The following is a 13,009-nucleotide window of genomic DNA, read 5'->3' on the forward strand; positions in this document are numbered from 1 at the left end:
GCACAAACATGTTTTATGACAACACACAAATTTTCTTTAACATGTGAAAGATGTAGCCACTCTGGGTCTAATCCTGTTGGATTAATTCCAGTAAAATTCTAAACATCCTTTACTGCACCAAAGATAAGGAAAAAATAATATGCTCTGTGTGCAACAGTCTCACTCAGCACCTTGCAGGAGCAGGATGTTTTACTGAGCACTGGGATACAGAAGTTGCAACTTTAGTGGTACACTATGAACAAAGAACATCCACTCTGCAGCTAACAAGGTCAGGTAGACAAACTCAGATTTTAACCTCAAGCTTCTGTTAAATGGGAATATGTGGCAATAAAATTAAGTGGCAAATCCCTTCTGATAAAGTTCTGATATTCTATTACATGTCAAAGGAGGACCAAACCAATCAAATCCTAGGTAACTTGGTAATAAAAAACCTTCGCTCTGACTATTGACCTCAGACCTCAGAGTGCCACATTCTGATTCCATTTGCCCCAGTCTTTTCCCCTTCTTCCCTTTTATTTTCCCTCTGAAGTAAAGTTTAATAGCTACACAAAATTTATCATTACCTATTTCTTGGCTCAGGGAAGATGCAGCAACATTTTCACAGCAGATAACAGCAATTATCACTCAAAATGAAAAAATGTTTACTTTATTTTACTTTTTTATAAAAAAGTTGTTGCTTTTTTTTAATGATAGTGGATCTCTTGATTCCACCAGCCTTTAGTTAATGTGATGTTCCACTCTGTTTCTACCACATGCCTGTTGACAAAAGGATTTCAGAAGACAATTACTGTTTTCTTTTGTTTATGCTGAAACACTAAATGATCTAAGAATACAGAGCTGATTTTATAAGATATTAATAGTCCCTCCTAATTAAGAAGTCTGCTTATGAATTCTTTTCAAGATCTTACTTCTACCCTTTTAAGATTTATCACTAGTCCTTCAATTCTTGATTTTGGCATTTTCCTTCAACATATGTAAGATAGTCCTACATTTCAGAATTATTTTTTCAGTTATCTGTTAGCCGGATTCCACTATCTCCTGTTTTCTTCCCTTTGAAATGGGAGGTTGGAAAAATTAGTTTCGACAACATCTTTCCAATGTCAAAGGCACGATTCACGTCTATGGAGTGCCTGTGGCCAAGGTCCAAAATGAAGGGCAGTAAAAGCAAATGATTGCCAAAAAGGTGTGAAATTAATTTCTTAACTGTACAAGTCTGTAACTTCAATTTAAAAGAGTAATATTTTAAGGAATAATTTTCATTAAGCAGAGAAGTGTATGCAAAAGCTCATCCGAGATGAAACTTGTAAAAAAAATCATAACGAAGGAAGAGGGATCGCGAGTGCCAAAAGACTACTTTCTCTCATTTAAGTTTTTGATATTATGGTCTGAGAAAATAAAATTCTCATATTTTCTCCTCTGACAGTACAGTGCCCTAGAAGGCTATGGCACAGCTGATGGTAAGGAGAATAATATTCACTTAGAACTGGCACAAAGAAGACAATGCGATTCAAAATGTTGCAATGTTTTCATAAATCCGTTCTCCACTATATCCACAGCACCTTCACTGACAGTGAGACTGCAACCAAAGTCTTGTTAAATAGTCCTAAAAAATTTTAACCTTGTTGCTTTTCTACATCTGGCTTTCCATGACGATTATCAGACTGGTATTTGTCAAGCTGATGTCTGTTTTGTTGGCATAGATCACACAAGGCAGCTAATTCTGCTCTGTTCTTGTTTGGCTGAGTCTAATCTCCTGGAATTCAAGAGTCAGCCAAACTTGGTATATGAGGTGGAAAAGGTTGCAAATCTGCAACAAATGTGTTATGTTAGTGGACCTCTCTGATTTAGGAATGAAGAGGGTTAAGAAAATGTCCTTTCTCTAATGACTCTGTCTTGAAAGTTGTTGTTTGTTGTGCTTATAAATGTCTTAGATAACCCCATTATTTCTATTTCCTGTTGGAATTCACACAAATACAAATACCCAGGCATGAATGTGACATCTTTTATTTCAAAAACATTGAGGCCTCAGTCTTCAAACTCTACTCTGCAAACTGTTCAGAAATACAGTTTCTAAAGGAAAGGGTGTGTTTTCTCTTAGGTACAGAACTCTAAGGACAGGCTTTTTAATTAAAAGCATTGTTAGAGTCCAAACAGTATAGGTAAAAACACTGAGTCCTCCACCCCACCTACAGTAAATAACTCTTCTGCTTTTTATCACTGAAAACTCTTGAGATTTCTTTCTTTCAGCAAAATCCTTCCAAAGTGCATAGCTGCACACAGACTTCTCCAGAATTTGCTTGCTAATTGACCGCAATAATATATACCTGTCTTATTTCTGTTCTTTTAACCAGATTAGATTTTCTCCCCAGCCAAAAGGACCTTGTCCCATGGCTGCAGCACCAGTGTTGCTGTACAAAGCCAACGGGATTGGGCGAGAAGCTGCACCAAACAGCCCTGGGGGTAACCTTTGTGCCGTGCTGGCAGACGCCTTGGATGGCATCATCTGCACAGGCCATGTGTCACCCACGGCACCCAGCAATGCCCTGCCACGTCTGCTCCCTTGATCAGCACAGCATCTCCTCTGCACAGAGACCCCCAGCACACGGCGTGTGCTGAGCCTGCCTTAGTGAAGCAGCTCTGGATTTCCTGAATGGAGAGGCTGTCTCATGCCATTCAACTACGTCTGCATGCAAACTCCTTAGAGCTGTCTTTAGACTGTAAAACTCTTGCTTGTGCAACATATCAGGGCAGTGATGGCTTCCAGTGCTAACTTAGTGCAGAACTGTGGCATGATCTGTAATAACCTACTCTGCAGCTCTGTTGTTTGGGGTTCTTAATGTTGACTCATTTTCAGTAAGGTGAGTAATGTTAGTTAAGGGGTGGTACTGTGTGATGAGGGAACAGTGTCAAAGTCTAAGGCTTTGCTAGGTACTGAAAGATATGCACAAGCAAGCACACGGTTTTGCAACAGTAGGAACTGTTTATGATTTTACAGCTATGATTCATATATAAAATGAACAGCAAGAATAATGATTGCAGTTGCACAAACTTAAATTGAAAATCATCCTGAAAGTTGATTAAATTCTGAAAATTATTAAAGGGTATCTTGTGAATTTTTTTATTCTTGTAAAGTGGGCTATTAATAACAAAAATTAATAATCATGTTTACTACACAGAGTTTTATGGCAATCAGGTACAGGATTTCCAGCATGTTTCCAGGTGATAACCTGTGCCTTGATTTTCTAACTTGTTTTTCCTCACTTATGTGGGCACAGACAAAAAAATTACCCTAGCTGTCTCTCCCATGCAACAATGCTTAAACTAGCAACAAACAAAATACCCATGTCTATAAGACAAGATTAATGATTTTTCCATTAGTTAGTGTATCACTACAAAACCAAGAACCACAAACACCTGTTTCTGCTCATATTATTGTGAATTCAGTGTTTGGTTTTACATGCATGTATACCTCTTTTAATCTTCGGAGGGTTTTATTTTGTTTGTCTGTTATTTTTTAAATATCCTTCTGTTTTGAAAAGACTGCTTGAAAAGAGAGTTTCTAAACAAACACTGATGTTCTAGACCACCATCTGCAATTACTCAGTGCAGAGAAAGAATCCTGAAAGGCTAACTTTCATCATGAGGAGTCTGGAAAAATGCAGTCTCAGCGTGGGCATTTGAACAGCAAGCAACACAAAATATCATTTAAGAGTATCACAAGGTCAAATGTGATTAATATTTACCTTAGCTGGCTTAAGTCCTGCCCTGTCATCATAGGAGATGCACAGATGCTGAAATGAGACCCTGCTCATGTAACATAATCTGTATAACCTGTATAGCCTATCTGCTCAATACAGAGCTTTTTGCAGGAATAAACAGCAGTCTTTGCAATAACTACATTGATACTGTCCACTGTCTCTGACTTTATTTTTACAGTACAGTACTTAATCTTTCTTGCACCTACAAGCTTTAAATACTTGTTTCTACAGAGATAATACCAAAACTGGAGGTTTTGCAAGATCCAGACTCTTTAATAAATTAAGATTGAGCAATTGCTTTCAAAAGTCTTTAAAAAAGATCTTTAAATTAATGTCTTTAGGAATTGAAGTGGGTAAGAAAAGGAAAGCTCTATATTTATCCTAGGGCCATGGATTCTCCTCCATCGACTTTATTGATGAGCTATTTCAGTTATTCTTACTGAATCAATATTAATGACAAATCAGTGCAACAAGCTTTACATTTCATAAAGCCAGAAAGTCTACACAGGGTCTTGAGTGGGTAGAAACAAATGCTTTTATTTGGCCTTTCAAACTGACAGTATTAAAAATACTTTAACTTCACAAAGGCATAGATTTTGAACTCTTTAAAGTGTGTCAACAAACAAATTCCTCATAAATAGGTATTTCGCAAACATTAGCTAAAGTATTTATTAAGACAAACAAACGCAAACTTGAATGACAATACTGTATCTTAGTTATTACCTACATGCATGGAGGGGATATTACATTTAATTTCAACATTTACCTCTGTCTAGGGATAGATAAATAACCTGCTTCCTTTTTTTATTTTTTGAAAATCTTGTGCCTTGTAATTCTTTCCCTTTCAAGCTTTGGTGGGGGCGGGGGAAATCATGAAGTAGCTATATGAAGCTAGGAAATATTTTGGTTTCTCCTCAAAGTTTTCCTCAATGTATTAAACTTTGCAAATTTCCAGACTAACATTAAAATAGTTATGTGCTGAAGAGATCTTGCTCAATTTGTGAGCTAAAGATCATTTGACTGCTCAACCAGATGCACAGGATTTGAGCTGACAAACTGAAATGGAAGCAAAGTTGATAACTAGACGATTTTCATTAAAAACAACAGCAAATTTTTAAGAACCATATGCAAAAAGGAACGTGCATGATTCCTGGACAAAATAAAATGCCTGAAAATATCTTGGAAAATTACCCCTCTAAAAGTTGTCTAAAATTCAATTATTGTATTTTGTGCTATGTCGTTTTCTTTTTATTTTATACAAGGGTCTTGAACTTGCTTCTTTGAACATCCAAAACCATGAAGTTATTGAGCCTCGGTACATCACAGGAGAGTAAACAAATAATCTATCTCTGGTTGGTGGACTGGAAAATGAGGGTTAGGGGAGCAAGGGAGTCGCCAGACAGTCTAATAAAAATATCAAGAATTTTCATTTAATTTTCCTATTCTAGCAAGTTGAAAATACTCACACACAAAACTAAATACTGGTTCAGGTTTGTATGAAGCCATTTCCTTACGTTCTTTTCATAAGATTATTTCTTCTTCCTATGAGGAAACAAAAAAAGGACAAAAGAAATGGGGAGTACATACACAGAGTCTCTCACAGGCAAATGTGTTTGAGAGGAAAAAATACCTTTAAGTTAGAGAAATCACCTAGAAAAAAAGCTCTTATCCTGTTGAGAATATTTGCAATCAAATTAGGAACACACTTGTCTCTAATAGTATTATTTAAGCCCATGGTACCTATTCCTCTCATATGGAAATTAGTCTAAGATTTTGTTCAGAATTATTCTCTGACAGTTTACAGTATCAGGGATTACTGTAAAAGATGAGAGAATTTGTGATGATTAACCTTTCTGTTCAGCTATCAATCTGCAAAACTTGAAGCTGAGATTGCTTCTAAATAATTTTTTGTCAACATGTTTATGCAATCAGAGACTGATTAAAAAGATAAGAAAGCATGATGCTTTCAGGTCCTGAAAAATACAGGTCCAGGGTTACTGCTGATAAACAAAAAAAGCTGAAATCTTGTTCAGGCTTTTAGAAAAATATTGCAGATGATTTAAACACAGATAAACACAGGAATATATATATATATATATATATATATATATAATTTTCACCTCGCTATGTTTAATAAAATGTTACTGAAATGTTAGCATATGATTTAAAAATGCACATTTTCACAAAATCTAGGGAAAAAAAGTTTTAAGGTGCAGCTATATATTTCACTATATTTCGTATTTCCAGTATGCATCCATTTTTTCCTTAATTCTCTGGGTTTTAACAAGAGGAAAAAGCCCATGATACTTGCCTGTTGAATACCTTTCTGGAGTTAGTGTCAAGAAAAAAGGTGGATTGGGTCCTATCAGTTAGTTTTACTTCTGAAGCACTGCTCAAATTTATAGAAGATAAAAATCATACATACAAGCTATAGGAAAAATTTTCTGTTTTATGAATGACAAAGTATCCCTGAATGACAAAGACAAGTACTTAAATTATATTTTAACAACTTTACCTACATTGTAACACCATAAATCATTTATATCTGTTCAAGATATCAAGAATTGCTGGACAATTACACAAATATTGTGTACTGTTAATGGCAATCAGCAAAGAAAGAAAACATCCAGATACATCACTTTTCCATCAGACAAAGTCTTAGGCTGTGCTTAGTTTAATTATTTTGAACTATGTGATCAATTGAGGTAGTGATTGCTGCAGCACAGCACATCAACCCTCAGGAATTCTGTGCAGCCACCGAGGAAGTACAGGCTCTACAGTGGAGGGAAAAGGTTCCTTTGTGCAGAAGGTCCAGGGGCAGCTTGTCAGAGGCATTCCAAACACACTGTGCACACATACTAATTTTTCTAAACACTGTATTCAAAATAGTTTCACCGGTGCTGGATCACTTGTTAACAGTCTTTACCTTCCTAGCTAATGAACACTAATGCCAGGGGCCATTGGAACACAGAAGCATTTTACAACTGTGCCATCAATAACTGTGTAATCATGTAATCATGAAAATGGAGTGTGGGCTAGAAGCTGGCAAGTTCCTGCATATTTGATCAGTTCTGTGAACAGGTTATGATATTAAAAATATTCTCACCTTCTCTTTATTAAACTGGTATTTCGTTTTACTCGTGGAATTAATTTACATCTTCACTCGAAAGGATTTATGTGTCTGTACTCTTTATAAACTACTAAGATACAGCCACCTACAACCTGCTTGCTAAGTAAAGCAGTGGAAAAGGATATACTCCTGCTATTGTTAGTATTTTTTGTATTTTTTCCCCAGTTATCAATAGTTTGCCTTCTTTTCACAGCTTCGTATGTGTTAAAAAAAACCCCAATCATTACAGTCCTGGAAGGACATTTTATATACTAGATTAAGCTCTGACTCTGCTATTAAAATGTATTTTAAGTTGTACAAACTGACCCCTTGCTCTTTCCCTGTGATACTTCCCACAAGGAGAACAAAGAGGAAAAAAATACTGAGCTTTTCTTACAAATGTGGCTGAGGAGATTCTTTGGGGAAAAAGAAAGTGTTATTTATTCTGCTTTCTACAATGGCAGTGATTTCCACATGTCTATCTGTGCTGGAGGAAAAAAAAAAGACTAAGGAAATATCGGATGTGTCTCTGCCTATTAAAAGAACTTAGTTCAAAGAGGGCAAAAATTCGGAATTTCTGGGCTTCTTATAATGAAAAGGAATGTAGAGTTTGTGTTTATGGTGCCTGTTTTACCTGGGTCATTTACTCGGCTGATGTACTTTGTAGGCTACTAACACTAATCTACAGATGTTAACACACTGTAAACAGGGCTGAAGGAAGACCATGGGGAGACAAGTTTTTAAGCTTTACTCTTAAACAAACAAATAACCTCCTCCCAAAACTAAAAATATACCCCCAAAAATTTTTAAAAACCAACCCAAGGGGTTTGACTGTTTCTTTTTAACTCCTGCTCCGTCGCTTCAGTAACTTCCGAGCGGGGGGCGAAGAGCAGGAACCGTTGGGATGATGCGAACGGTGAAGATTAACCCGCGATGTCCTTCTTCACGCTGAGGAAAACCGCAGGGAAACGAGGAGCCCAGCGAGCAGCGGCGCGGCGGAGCCGAGCCCCGCGCAGGATGCGGCCGCCGCTCGGCCCGCGCTGCGCCGCCGCGCCGCTGGGGGGAGTCGGGGCGCTTCCGACCGAGCCGCGCCTGCGGCGGGAGCGGCCCCGCGGGCCGGGCCGGGCCGGGCCGGAGCGCTGAGGGACGGGACGGACGCGGCACTGGCCGCCGTCACCCAAGCAACATCGTCGAGCGGGAGCGGCAAAAGGAGGCCCCGGCCCCGGCCCCGCCCGCCGGAGCCGCTCACCTGCCCGCGCCGCTCCGCCCCCTCCGCGCACCCGCGGGCATTTGGCGGCCGAACGCCGGCCCACCGTGCCCCGCCGGCGGTGTTGGCGTGCCCGCGGCGGCGGGTGGCGGAGCGGAGCCCCGTCCGCGGCTGCGGAAGGTCGTCCCGCGCCCCGCCGGGTCCCGCAGCGCTGCGCTGTGCGTGCCGAGCCCCGGCGCGGGGGGAGCGCGGGGAAGGAGTTCGCTGTTTCGATGGAATTTCTCGGCACACGGTTTTTCGTGGCAGGCGGAAACTCGTCCGCACGCGGGTCCCGCGCCATGCCTGTCGCAGCATCCGGCGTTGAAATGGTTACCTTTAGCAGCAAGGCTGCACAGGAACCACTCCGAGTTCTTAGTAATTCAATTAGTCAGGTTTCCAGAAGGTGGGGTTGGGTCTTTTTTTTTTTTGGCATGGAGGAGGAGAAGCCCGGGACGACGCCTCCCTTCTCGTGTTGCAAGCCAATCAGGTCGAGGTGTAAAAAAAAAAAAATTAAAAAAAAAAAAAGGGGAAAAAAAAAAAGGAATCTGTAAGCAAACAGCAGGCTGTGTCCTGACTGGCTGCGTCCGCAAATCCCCCCCTTTCCAAAGTAAACTGCATGCAAAAATCCCACATGATCAAGCAGCAGTGCCCGTGCTTCGAGCTGGCTGCCTGCACCTCCTCGTCGTCTTCATCCCTCAGGCACACCGGCGCCAGATCGGACCCTCCCGTGTGCATGTATGTATGCGTGCCGGGTGTGTGTGTGTGTGCGCGTCTGCGTACCTCGCTATACCGCCTATACATCTCTGCGGCTGCCTGTCGCACACACGCATGCACAGAGACAGCTCAGCACGCCAGGCTCCTAGCTTTTCCAGGTTGCTGATGTCGGATTTACACGCAGTGAAGGGACCGGTCATTGCAACAGGGGGCGTGACTGTTTAAAGATTTTTTTTCTCTCTCTCCCATAAAGCTTTTTTTTTTTTTTTTCAAAACTGACTTTTGCCCCTCCAATCCTCGTCGCTCTTTACGATCCCTCCCTGCCTGCCGCTGCATTCAAGTTTATTTATTTGCCTGCTGGCGTGGTATATTTTTCCTTGCTGCTCTTGCTGCTGCTTCAGAGGGAAAAGGGGAGCAGCTGTTGGGCAATACCGAGAAGATCTGGGGTGGTTGGTTTTTTTCCGATCTCCTTATGTAGTCATCTGAGGGGTGGATTCTTTTTCTCTCACCTCCTCCCTGCTCCTTCAAACTGTTTTGTCCTTCCGCAGAAGTTGATGTTCACGGGACTGGACCCTGCTTTATCTCAGAGAGGCTCCGGGAGGCTGAATCAGGAAATTTCCGCACCTCGCCGTATCGCTCCATTCCAGCAGGAGAGGCCAGCCAAGACCAGCATCGTCAGAGGAGTTTGCAGGCTTGATTTTGCACTTCTCCGAGATTTTGCTTTTCTCCACGCCCTCTCATAGAACAATATTTTTAACTTTCATCTCCTTGGTTTCCACGCCGCTATATTTCTTGGATTGGCCGCTCTTTTTTTTTTCCTGCCCCCCGCCTTTTTTTTTTTTTTTTTTTCCTTTGCTGTTACTCAGTCCTTGGTGCATCCACCACCCAGGAACAGGAAGGACAAGAAAACCACTCCACAAAGTCTCCTTCAAGACACTCCGTGCTGCAGAACAGGCTTCTCAACTCCATCAGCGCAGCAAGCAAACTCCTCAGGGCTTTTGCTTCTTCCCCCCTCTTCCCCTCCCCCCATCTCCCTTTTTTTTTTTTTTCCCCCCTGTTTTTGTTTGTTACTCATTTGCGGGGAGCGGAGGTCCAGAAAGGAAGACACAAACTTTGTACTTTGAGATCTGCGGGTACTTCTCCTCCTGCTCCCAGTCGGCGGCCTTTAATATATTGCCAGGACCTCCCGTGGGCTTCCAGGGGAAAGATCTCCTTCCCCTCCTCCTCCCCGCTCTTCTCCCCGTCTCCCGCTCGCTCGTTCGCTCCTTCCATCCCCGCGCACTCCGGCCATCAGCGCCGCCGGGGCCGCTCTCAGGGGCGGAGGAAGCGCTGCTCTCGCCCGCCCGCCGCGCCGGCGGGCCGGTGTATGTCGTGCCGTGGGCTCTGCGCGGGACTCCCGGTGAATGAACACCGCCCGCCGCTTGCCGCCGCCACTCGTCTCGGCCCCCACCACCCCCTGCCGGGGTGAGGCTTCCTAAGGGGCCGCAGATCGCCCTCCCTGCCTGCTGCTCGTCTGCGGCGCCAGGCGCCCTCCGCTCGCTGCGGCGCGGCACGCCGCGGAGCCCACCGCCTCCGCGCTTCGCTTTTTATTCATTCACCCCGCAGCTCCCGCGCCCCGGCTCGGTTCCGCCTGCCTTTTTCCCCGTTCGTGGCTTTTTAATTTTTTTTTTTGTGATTTTTTTTTATTATTATTTTTTATTTCCCCCGTTTTCCTTTTCTTTATTCTTCCTGCATCCCGCCTCCCCGCGCCGCCGGCCGGGCGCGATGCCGCACGTGGAGATGCTGCTGCTGGCGGCCGCGGCGCTGTGGGTGTGCGTGCGCGGGCAGGAGCCCGGCGCCAAGGCGGTGGCCGACCGCTACGCCGTCTACTGGAACAGCTCCAACCCCAGGTACGAGGGGCGGCCGCGGGCCCGCACCGGGCGGGCGGGCGAGCGGGCGAGCGGGCGCACAGCGGCGCTCCGGCGCCGGAGACTCGTGTCGGGAGACCGGCTGCAAGATAGAGAGGAAAAGTTTTCTCTTACGGAGGTTCAGGGCTGCAGGCAGTGATGGTGGGGTGGGTGGCGGGGGGCGATTTTCTGCTCCCCTCTCTCCTTTCCTTCCAAGGCTTCACCCGGGATCGGCCGCCGCCGGCCCGCGGGAGCCGGATGGATGCGCTCCCGGCGGGGAGCATGGGTGCCCCTCGCTGCGGGGCAGCCCGTGTCTGCTGCGAGCCCTGCTCCGGGAGCTCGGCAGGGATGAGGGGCACAGGTAGTGGCCTCCCGGGGTGCCCCTCAAGGGCGCCCCGAAGGGTTCCTGCGGCGGGCCCGGCGGGCCGGCTGCGGGCAGAGCTCTGCGCCCTCGGCGGCACCTCCGCGGCACCCCGGGTGAGGTGGTTGTCCAGGAGAGGCTTTGCCCGGCCGTGCCCTGCGCTGCCCACCCGGCGGGAGGCTCTCCCGGGCGGGCTGGAGGTGAGGAAGCGAGGTAGGTACGCCGTCCCTGGCCGGGGTCTGCCGGTGCCGCCGGACACAGGACTGCGCATCGCCGGGGTCTACGCAGTCGGGGCCGAGTGGTGCTGGCGCAGTCGCCCCGCTCCTCTGGCCCCGGAGGATTCCTAGCGCCAGGCTCTGAGTGCTGTTCAGCACTGGAAAGGGAGGTTTCATTTAATTTTATTTTTTTTCTGGAGTTTTTCCTCATGTTTAGCATCAGAAAATTTCAGTCCTCCTCCAAATGGTATCCATGTGTTTAGGCAAAAAGTCAGCTGGGCTGTGTTTTAAATATTTTTGCCTTTTCAAAGTGCCCGTGGCAGGCTTACTTAATCTTATTTTTTTTTCTATCTTTTTTCTTTTTTTTTTTTTTTTTTAAATGGTAAATTTGGGGACGTTTTATCTTAGGTTATCTCTTTTTTATGCTTCTGATACTGCTGTTTGGCTTGAGATTAGCACATTGATTTTTGTCACAGGTCATGTTTTTTAATGGATCTCTGTTGCCTGCAGAAAACTCCACTCCTCGGTATTCCACAGCAGGTTTAAAATAGGTGATGCAGAAGTTAAAGGGCAGAATTTTCAGGTGCCCAGGCTTAGCTAGTCTGTCCAGTACTTTAATACTGTGCTCCTGGTCTCAACCCCTCAGCAATAAACAGTTGGCAAAAAAAACGTGAGGCAAAGAAATAGAAACAATCATGTTTGGGTATGATGAGCATCTATGATTTGAAATGCCTCTCCCTACATTTTCCTCTTTCTACATGTGTTGAAAAAAGCTGCTCAGTGTAAATACACCTCACATCAACCATCAAAGAACATATGTCCCAAAAAATTGCTTGCCTCTAAAAACCAGAATCTTTATTTCTGTTGTTATGCAAAATGAAATATAACTGCTAGAAAAAAAAGTTATATTCTCAAATTCCACCAGGCAAAAGGAGGATCACTGAAAGAAATAGATTTGACTAAATGCACACATTGCTGGCATAACAGTTTAAAAACTTCAAAAATACCCTTCGATTCAAGATTTTTCACTTGTTTTCTTATGTGTGATAATCTTAACTGTATGTAGGTAAAGACAGTTGAAGGTACAAACAGTGCTTACCTAGTCGGTAGGCATTATATACTGAATTATATTTATAAGGATTCTAGTAAGTTAAGTCATCTGTTACTACTATTAATGGAATCTCTTAATAATCCAACATCAAATATCAGCAAACTGCAAAGAAAACTTAGTTTTATTATTTTTCCAAACAGCAGAGGAAGAGTTTTGAGATGTTTCTAAACCTTCTGTTTTAAAAAAAATATGTCATGTCTTAAAACACTGCTCTCTCAAAATGGATGTATCCATATGGAAGTCATGTTTATTTGTGAATAAAAATATGAGAAAGAGCAGAGTGCAAATGCAGCTCTCCTTTGTTTTATACAGTGTGCCAGTTTGTGTGTGATTTCCAAATAACACAAGCATTATAGAAAAACAGGCAAACACCTGAATGCCAGCTGGAAGAGACCTAAAGAAAAGAAAGCACTTCTCTTTTGAATTAGTTTCATCAGAACCTGAGCTGAAGGCAAAATTGTCTTTAGATATCAAAATTTTTAGAGCATTTAACAGTGTTGCAGGAATAACTTTGCAGTGATTTATCCTCATCTAGAGGCAGATTCAGGAGATGAACGCATGTAGAAGTAAGTAGAGATGCTTACTTGGGGATAACTAGTTGAAATTAGA

General features: G+C 43.6%; 1 protein-coding gene and 1 long non-coding RNA gene across 2 annotated transcripts in view; one reads left to right on the forward strand and one right to left on the reverse strand.

Moving 5' to 3' along the window:
* Window positions 1–4,275: 4,275 nt before the first annotated feature.
* Window positions 4,276–7,865, reverse strand: LOC148219689 (uncharacterized). The gene is made up of 2 exons (XR_015799375.1): window positions 7,686–7,865; window positions 4,276–5,300 (listed from the first exon to the last, which is right to left on the reverse strand). It is a non-coding gene; the product is annotated as an uncharacterized LOC148219689 (long non-coding RNA).
* A 2,009-nt stretch (window positions 7,866–9,874) lies between these two features.
* Window positions 9,875–13,009, forward strand: part of EFNA5 (ephrin A5) — a 205,843-nt gene continuing 202,708 nt past the window's right edge. The window contains exon 1 of the mRNA XM_014877303.2: window positions 9,875–10,716. Within this exon, the coding sequence (XP_014732789.1) occupies window positions 10,592–10,716 (125 nt within the window). The 5' untranslated portion in view covers window positions 9,875–10,591. The remainder of the gene's footprint in view (window positions 10,717–13,009) is intronic.

Source organism: Sturnus vulgaris, chromosome Z (assembly GCF_052056855.1).
Source record: "Sturnus vulgaris isolate bStuVul1 chromosome Z, bStuVul1.hap1, whole genome shotgun sequence".
In the NCBI taxonomy this organism is placed as follows: Eukaryota; Metazoa; Chordata; class Aves; order Passeriformes; family Sturnidae; genus Sturnus; species Sturnus vulgaris.